The sequence below is a fragment of the Apium graveolens genome, chromosome 1, assembly GCF_009905375.1.
Source record: "Apium graveolens cultivar Ventura chromosome 1, ASM990537v1, whole genome shotgun sequence".
Lineage (NCBI taxonomy): Eukaryota > Viridiplantae > Streptophyta > Magnoliopsida > Apiales > Apiaceae > Apium > Apium graveolens.
Genome location: NC_133647.1, coordinates 182,114,183 through 182,123,622, shown reverse-complemented (window position 1 = coordinate 182,123,622; position 9,440 = coordinate 182,114,183). Strand labels below are relative to the sequence as shown.

Here is a 9,440-nt window from a genome sequence, read left to right as displayed (position 1 = left end):
GCTTTTCTAAAAAATATCCAAGGCTAAAAACATTTTTGCAAAAATATTGTAATTTTTTTAAAAATTTGCAAAAATACATTTTAATTTGCAAAAATATTAATTTTCAAAATTTTTTTGCAAAATTACGGTTTTTGGCAACTGAAATCAACTTGATGAAAACTTTGACGAGTTTCTGCAACTACATGCAACCTCAAATCAACCAAAAACACTTCATTCAACTAGTTACATATCTGATTCATTTTGGTTGATTCCGTATTTTTTACAAAAAAAATCAGAATATAGTAAAATCGCAAAAAAAAACTTAGAAAAATTAGTATTTTTAATAGTTTCTCTAATTTTTTCTGGTCACGTGATCATTAGCACTAGTGACAATTCTACGAAGATGGAATTAATACAATTCAGAAACTTAATTACATTGCAAAAAGATTATCAGACTATGAAAGTACTGCAGCTAAATGACGTAATCATACATGACCCCATCTTGTTACATTTGCCTTCCAGATTTGAAACTTCCCATCAAAATGCTTTTTATTTCTTAGCATGCTTTAGAAATCAGCTACAGCTCTCCTTTATACAATGCAAAACTGAACCTTGATCTTGCATATGATCCTCACCACAGCTAATACGAATATATCCACAAAGAAAAAAAATATGTAACATGATCCTTCATCAACCATAACTGCCTTTAACTCCTAATCAACCGCATATACCTTTTATATGAAAGGTAAATTCTTTATCTGGATGATCATATCAGCAGTTGCAATTCATGATATTTTAACAGTTTTCTGTTGGACAGTCTAAATAATGCATGCCACAGCAATTGATTAGAAAACACATACTCTGAAATTCGTATAAAATGCCAAGTTCTTGGTTAGGTACATGGATGCCGGGCCAAGTCAGAAGATCCAATTGAGGCCACACTAACACGGTGAAGTTGGACCATGTCTCCTTATAACAAATGTAAACCCACTGCCACAATAAGCTTTTGTGGTAGTGTATTGCTTAGAATTTCTCTGACTGAGACGCACAAATTGAGGCATAGCTTGATCACAAGTGCCTCCCAGCCCAAGCTGACCATGTTCACCCCAACCCCATGTCATAACTTCGCCATCCTCTGCATAATGAATTTAAGGATTTTTTTTTCAAAATATTGATATAGAAGCTGTACAATAATTTATTGTTAATTAATCTCGCCTTTTACTAAGGCCGAGTGCTCAGCTCCTGCTGCAACTTGTAGAATTTTCACCCCATCAAGACCTGGGACTCGCTCCATGACAATTTTATTTGATTCTTCTGTAGAGTAAAACAAGTGTAGATGTTACTTCCCAGATACTGATTTGTTGAAAATCCCAAATGGCAAAATAAATCACAACGTAGGCACTTGTTGATTAGTGCTTTACTATTGATTTATAATTACATTACGTACTGCTACAAAGATCAGAACACTTATATACTTTAGCTGTGTGACCAGAACGAAAAAACAAATATGAAATATCTTATGAATGACAAGAGCAAGTTTGCTGAGACCTGCATCTTGAGTTGCTTTCTTCAGCATGCTTGTTTTCTGAGGATCACTAAGCACTCCATGGCGGGTACCACCAAACATAAATACTTCTCCTTTGACTGTTAGAGATATCATACTGCACTTTAACATACATGGATGTATCTAGCTAACTAAAAAATTATGAAAACCCTGTTCAATATATCATACGGCAGTTTAACATGCATTTATGTACTTGGTCTCAGTAAAACAAATTATGAGTAATGCTACTGCTTCCAAATTGGATCTCAGATGAGCTCCCAAATGCAATTGTGATGAAGAAATTTCTTATATCTGTGCATTTTTGCCTCACCATACATTACAAATGCAGTTGGGAGCAAATTCTGAATTTATTTCGAGACTTGTAGCATCACTCAAAAGTAAAGTTTAAGAATGTTGTCTACATTATATACCCGTTAAAACTAGAGCATGATGCCATCCAAGACCCATCTGGGAGAGTGATGTAGATGACACTGCACATTGGGGATAATAGATATCTGATGTGCCGGTAAACCCTCTTCCCCATATGTACATATGACCATCAGCTAGAGTTATAGAATTAGTTACAGAATAACAGTAAATAAGAAAATCAAATGGAATTTCCAATTGCCTAAGAGAATATTAGTTATTTGAGACTATAAAGTTTTAGCTCACTAGATAATGCTGCAGTATGATCTCCATTTGCACTGATGCACATAACGTTGTTATCTTCCAATCCACGAGTACACTGAGGAGTGTTCATATATCTAGCTTTATCATAAGGTATACCCAGTTGACCACGCTTTGCAGACCCAAATCCATATACTTGATCTCCTGAGGGACCTACATGAGATAATAATTTGATGTCATGTACCAGCTAGAGATAGCAAGTCAACTCTTAAGCTTGCAACAAATACAGTATATGATTATGATGAAAATTAGCAACTCCATGTGGTCTAGGGGATTAAAAATCATATATAATCCAAAAAACAATCGGGTACTTCTAGCTCACGCTCTTGAGATTAGAAGGCTGTTAATTCTAGTTCTAGAGATGCCTTTTGTTCAATCTTCTGCTTCTATATGATACTAAGTTACTACTAACCAATTATAAAAAAAATATGTTTTAAGAACATCCACAAGTTAATGTTTACAGAGTCTAAAACTCCTCACCGCAGCTAAACTTGTGAAAATCAATGGCTAGTAACTTTATCAACTGCCTTGGGTTATGGGTATACATTGCAAACAAAAGCAGCAAACCTCAATATATCAACTTTCCAATAGTGCATTTGATGTTAAAAATCAGCAGAAATGTACAAAACTTATAAACTCTCTTCCTTATAAATACTATTGGTTACCATATGAGCTCTAGTGTCTAAATAGCCTACGACACAATTTTTGTTTAAATATTATTAGGAAACCAAAATATAAAAGATAAATACAGTAACAACTAACTTCCCTTTATATCATATATCTATAATTGTACCTTCTTCAACTTGCATTCTCCATATCTTAGAGCAAGTCCAATGCTAGATGAAAAATGACTACAGCTATTGCTATAATATGGCACCAAAAAGTGGTTTTTGGTGCTAAAATAGCACTTGCACTCCAATGCTAGTAGTATTTTACAACCAAATAATTCCATATTTACCTAACATTTTATCCAAGTCATTCACTTTAATCTAAAGTGGACCTCCTTACACTCCATTATTAGTTATTTGATGATGTGCAAGGATGTCTATAGCCATTCTTGGTCTTAACTATATAACCAAGTTTTCATTTATGCATTTATCTATTAATGTAAAGCTATGCATTGGAGTTGATTTTTTTATTTTAGTTAGAGTTGTTCACGAACCGAACCGAGCCGAGTTTTGATCGAACCGAGCTTTAATTTTTTTTCAGACGAACCGTGTCGAGCCGAGCTTTCTTAATGAACAGAAAATCGTGTTCGAGCCGAACTCGTTAACGAACAAGCCGAACACGAGCTTTTATCGAACAAAATCGAGCCGAGTTGAACCGAGCCGAACACGAGTTTTCTCCATCAAAACTAGGCGAGCCGAAGTAAAAAATTCTGGTCAAAACCCTTTTATTTGTTTCTAAAAATTTTGTGTTAGCACTAAAATATATAGATCTTAACATCCATACGGTTGGATTATTCATAATATTTAAAAACAAATTGGAACATTAATGCGAGACTAAACACTAGTTACAAGTACATGTCAAAACACCGGTTAACTGTTAAAATAACAAACCAAACACGTTTATTTTTTTCTAAAAATTTTGTCATATGACTAAAATATATAGATCTTAACATCGGTACGGTTGAATCATTCATAAATATTTTTAAAAAATTGAAATATTAATATGAGACTAAACACTAGTTACAAGTACTGTTCAAAACATCGGTTGATGTTAAATAACAAACAAAATACATTTATTTTTTTTCTAAAAATTTTGTCATTTCACTAAAATATATAGATCTTAACATCCGTACGGTTGGATCATTTATAAATATTTTTAAAAAAATCAAAACATTAATACGAGACTAAACACTAGTTACAACTTACAAGTATAGGTCAAAACACCGGTTGACTGTTAAAATAACAAACCAAATACATTTATTTTTTTCTAAAAATTTGTCATATCACTAAAATATATAGATCTTAACATTCATACGGTAGGATTATTCATAAATATTTTAAAATAAATTGGAACATTAATACAATATTAAACACTAATTACAAGTACCGTTCAAAACACCCGTTCACTGTTAAAATAACAAACCAAATACATTTATTTTTTTCTAAAAATTTTGTAATATCACTAAAAGATATAGATTTTAACATCCATACGGTTGGATTATTCATAAATATTTTTAAAAAAATTGAAACTTTAATATGAGACTAAACACTAGTTACAAGTATAGGTCAAAACATCGGTTAACTGTTAAAATAACAAACCAAATACATTTATTTTTTTTCTAAAATTTTTGTCATATCACTAAAATATATAGATCTGAACATCCGTATGGTTGTATTATTCATAAATATTTTTAAAAAAAAATCAAAACATTAATACGAGACTATAAACTAGTTACAAGTACAGGGTCAAAACACCCGTTCACTGTTAAAATAACAACCCAAATACATTTATTTTTTTCTAAAAATTTTGTCATATCACTAAAATATATAGATCTTAACATCCGTACAGTTGGATCATTCTTAAATATTTTTTAAAAAATTGAAACATTAATATGAGACTAAACACTAGTTACAAAACTGTTCAAACCATTGGTTGATTGTCAAAATAACAAACACAAAAAAATTATTTTTTTGTAAAATTTGTAATATATCACTAAAATATATAGATCTTAACATCCGTACGGTTGAATCATTCATAAATATTTTTAAAAAATTGAAAGATTAATACGAAACTAAACACTAGTTACAAGTATTGTTCAAACCGTTGGTTGATTGTTAAAATAACAAACAAAATAAATTTTTTTTGTAAAATTTTGTCTTATCACTAAAATATATAGATCTTGACATCCATACGGTTGGATCATTCATATATATTTTTAAAAAAATTGAAACATCAATATGGGACTAAATAGAAGTACTAGTCAAACTACTGGTTAACTGTTAAAATAGCAAACCAAATATATTTATCTTCTCTAAATTTTTTATTATATCACTTAAATTTATAAATCTTGACATTCGTACAGCTGGATCATTAATAAATAATTTTAAAAAAATCGAAACACCAATAATAGAATAAATACTAGTTACAAGTAGTAGTCAAATCATTTGTTAATTATTAAAATATCAAATTAAAAAAATTATTTTTAATATCTGGATTTTTTTCAAATTACTAAAATATATATTTTGACATTCATATGGCTCAATAATTGAAAAATATTTATAGAAAATCTGAATAAAATTCATTATAATCAAATATATAAAAATTAAAAAAAATAAATTTTTTTCGAGCCGGACCGAGCCGAGCTCGAGCCGAACATGCCAGAAGCTCGGCTCGAGCTCTTTTTCTTTACGAACACATTTTTGTGTTCGAGCTCGAGCCCTTAACGAACCGAGCCGAACTGAGCCCTTAATGAGCCGAGCTCGAACTTGTTCGCGAACGGCTCGCAACTCTAATTTTAGTCCTATATTATAGCTATAAAACTAAATATAGCTATGCATTGGGCTTGCTCTTACCCAGAAACTGATATTTATTTTAGAGTCGGAGTATTAGAGTTCACAGTGATCGGTTCCACCTAACCTTTACTTTTTAAATATTTCCTTCTGATACTGCTACCATAAATTACGTATGTATCACTATGTTACTCGAACTCTTACTTTTTTAAGATTTCCTTCTGATAGCGATACCATAAATTATGTATGTATCACTATGTTACTCGAACTCTTCATTTTACCTTCGAATGCTCGGGCCGGACACTCGACATTCAGACATGAACACTTATTTTAGGCCAAAAAAATGTTTTTATAATAAATATATAGCCGAGTCCGATACTTGGACACGAGTCCATGTCAGACTCTTCTAACCGAGTCCGAGTAATATAGATGTATCAGGCATCAACGCCAACCCATTTAAGACAGTCCCAAAATCTCTTTCACAATTAGAGTCAACTGGTTGCAGCAAGTTTATCTTTGTTTAAAATTTTAATACAGCTATATCAGGTTATTACTACTGGACTAGTTACATTTATAATAGAGAGAGCTAGAAAACCTCTTTTACTGAAATATCCTATTATAAAAAAAAACAAGTATCACATTCAACTATTATATGCTGAAAGTAAATCTTTGATATTTGGTTATATATCACGGACTCGCGGAATCAGGCTTGGTATCAGACTTTCCGATAATAGAGCTGTCATTTTGCCTGAAGGTATGAATTACACTTCATATCTGCAACTCCCATCTTTATTAATCTTTGCCTTCGAGTTAATGTTCGAAGTAATTGCATCAAAATGAACCAGACTTATGAAATAGGATTTAGGGACTAATTTCCATGTATTCCAAATTTCTGATATGAAACTGGGGATTAAATCACACACGCACACACACACACAATAGAGAGATAGATATCCCCATTTAAAAAAAATTATATAGGAAAACCTAGTTGAGAAACATATCTGAGAACAGAATATCTGCCATTCACCGAAAACTACCTATAGAAAAATTCCTCATTGACACAACAAAAAACTAATTGTACCATCTAACCGGGAATGATGCATACCACAAGCGATCTTATAGACAGGTTCGTGTTAATAGTAAGAACTCCACAAGTTTTATATTTCTGATATGCAATAGGGGATTAATATCATTATAAATGTAAAAAATGTAGGGCCATGTTTGTTTGAAGGGATTATAATTCCAGAATTGCTACCTTATACTTGAAAGGACTGTATTCCGATCACAAGATTTCAATCATATATTCATATCTTACTTCAATTTTATGGAATTATACTGGTAGAGTACCTAGTCTGAGAAGGTATATACAAGCCCTTGTATGAACTAGAATGTGAAAAAAAAAACTCATGGAATTTAATGTGACAAAATGAGTACAAAACTACAAATTATATATATGAAGGGAGTATCGTCCTTAAAAACAAACAAAGTCTACCTTTAGCACACACTCGAGATTTGAAGACTGCTAAGCCTAGTGCTAAATACCTTTCTAGTTATCTTTTTGCTTTTATTCAGTAACAAACTAACAATTAGTTAAAATAGAACGTCTTAAAATGGGATGACACGCTGCTGATATCAATATTTCGTAAGCAGACTTTTGAAAATGGATAGTCTATTATACTTTGCATTGGATAACACACCTTGCAAACAGAAGTATTTAATCTCAATACAGCAACTTTCTAACTGCTGTAGTGTTAGTAATTTTCAGCGGTATCTTTGCAAGGAATCCAACAGGTTCAGCTGTTACGTTAACAATTCAAAGACGAAAGAACATAAATAGAGAGAAGACAGCAGGGGAAATAGAAAAAAGAAATTAAAGAAAGTTGACCAAGTATGACCAGAACGGAAAAAAAGGAAGTGCAGCAAGGAAATGGAGAATAAGTAGAATGAGTTAGGGTTTGTAAGGTTATGAAAAAATAGTTCTAGATTATCAGGAGGCAGCCTTCACCTCGAATTGGGGTAAAATTGTAACCCAAATCTATGACCAGTACTCATCTTCTGGTCACTTAAGTCTATTTTATCATCTTAGTGTGATAATCAGTTAATTTGTTGCAATCTTACAGGGCTATAGTTCCTCCTCTTCGCTGCAAACTTGTTCTGACATCAGCTACAGTGTTTGAATAGTCTACTAGACATTTTTTTCGAATTTTGTAGCACCACAGAAGTTAAATATAAATACAGTAGCAACAACTTTCTTTTAATATTCCCTCTTCATGAAGGATACAGAAAACTTTGGAAAAAATAGTTTATGCAATAAAATCGATCATTATTAATCTTCAAAACTAATTGCAGAATAAAAAAACCCACATTGATGCAACCAAAGAACTAACCATACCTTCTAACAAGGCCAGTGAATGGCGCATACCACAAGCGATCATATTAACACGCCTAGAAACAAAGTATGAGACAATTAACGGAGTACACTGTGATTTCAAATCCCCATGACCAAGCTGACCAAATGACCCATCTCCACAAGTAAAAAGACAGCCTTTATCTAATAAACAACAAAACACAAATCAAACAGCATAACATCAAACACCGAATATGAACAAAACAACAGCAAGTAATAACACAATTCCAAGGAAAATCAAAGAAACCTGAAACAAAACCAGAATGGTTCCATCCAGCAGAAACGCAAATCACAACAAAATCTTGAAAAAATTCTACAGGCTTTGGGAGTGAGCAGCTTAGCAAATCCCCATGACCCAATTGACCAGAAGCCCCTCTGCCCCAAGTTAACACCTTTCCACCTATCCAATTTAAACATATCTTCATCAGAACTTCATAAAAGTTGCATATCTATATCATTTGTTTATATAATATATATGCATCAAGTTAACACCTATTCTGCTATTCAATTCTTTTTTTTTCATAATACTGTATAAAAGTTGCTCCTCCCCCCCCCTCCCTCCTTCCCTCCTCTCTCTCTCTCTCTCTCTCTCTCTCTCTCTCTCTCTCTCCCCCTCCCTCCCTCCCTCCCTCCCTCCCTCTCTCTCCCACCCCCCTCTCTCCCCCCTCCCTGCCTCTCTTTCTCTCCCAGTGTGTGTTCATCAGTTCATGTAAATGTAATATATGCATCAAATTAACACCTTTTCACCTATTCAATCCATATATTCTCATAAAACTATATAAAAGATGCTGAAATAAAAAAGAGAACACAAATGTGTATGTAAGTTACCATGTAAAAGGGCAATGACATGGGCACCACCACAGGAGAGAAAAGAGATGGGATGTTGAAAAAGAGAAGAAGACAACAACTGAGGAAGAAGTTCATCTTGAAGACTTCCAGTAGCCAACTGACCATCTGTACCTGCGCCCCAACTCCACACTTCTTGCTTTCCCTCTTCTTCTCCTTCCATTCTTGTTTCCATGCCTTTCTCCCTCTAATCCTCCCCTATTTTTGTTCTTCCGTTTTTGTTTTGTAAGTAAAATTTAGAAGAAGAAAATGACAAAAATATATTTTCAATATTTTGGTCATTTTTATCAATTTTTACTCATCTTGATAACTTAAAAAAAATTATTTTCTTATTTTCTTGCAAAGATATTTCCTTTTAAAAAATAATAATAATAATTTTGATTTAGATATACACCGTGATCAGGGGTATTCGGATATATATCCGCTCTAAGAAAGCAAATTTATATACTCAATCTCACAAAATATATTTTAACTTTTAGAAATAAATAAAGTTAGATTTAATATTCGATAACATATTTAA

The 9,440-nt window shown here is 32.4% G+C and overlaps 1 protein-coding gene across 4 annotated transcripts; it reads right to left on the bottom strand.

Moving 5' to 3' along the window:
* Positions 1-279: 279 nt before the first annotated feature.
* On the bottom strand, positions 280-9,141 carry LOC141672719 (ultraviolet-B receptor UVR8). 4 transcript variants are annotated; one of them, XR_012555688.1, is made up of 9 exons: positions 8,903-9,141; positions 8,322-8,474; positions 8,060-8,218; positions 2,195-2,362; positions 1,954-2,085; positions 1,528-1,623; positions 1,195-1,293; positions 840-1,114; positions 280-619 (listed from the first exon to the last, which is right to left on the bottom strand). XR_012555688.1 is itself a non-coding variant. In XM_074479369.1 (8 exons), the coding sequence occupies exons 1-8, from the start codon at positions 9,093-9,095 to the stop codon at positions 921-923; spliced, it is 1,194 nt and encodes a 397-aa protein (XP_074335470.1). In that variant the 5' UTR covers positions 9,096-9,141; the 3' UTR covers positions 280-920. The 4 variants fall into 4 exon arrangements, 3 of the variants coding, with proteins under 3 accessions (XP_074335470.1, XP_074335479.1, XP_074335488.1); XM_074479369.1 differs by having other exon boundaries at positions 280-1,114; XM_074479378.1 differs by lacking the exon at positions 1,954-2,085 and having other exon boundaries at positions 280-1,114.
* Between the last annotated feature and the right edge of the window lie 299 nt (positions 9,142-9,440).

Excerpts from the sequence above, each read along its gene's own strand:
- LOC141672719 (XM_074479369.1), bottom strand. The coding sequence starts at position 9,095 with ATGGAAACAAGAATGGAAGGAGAAGAAGAGGGAAAGCAAGAAGTGTGG. Across the intron at positions 2,363-8,059 it reads TTCACTGGCCTTGTTAGAAG|GTCCCTCAGGAGATCAAGTA; the intron begins GTATGGTTAGTT and ends TATCTCATGTAG. Across the intron at positions 1,624-1,953 it reads TCATGCTCTAGTTTTAACGG|TCAAAGGAGAAGTATTTATG; the intron begins GTATATAATGTA and ends TATCTCTAACAG.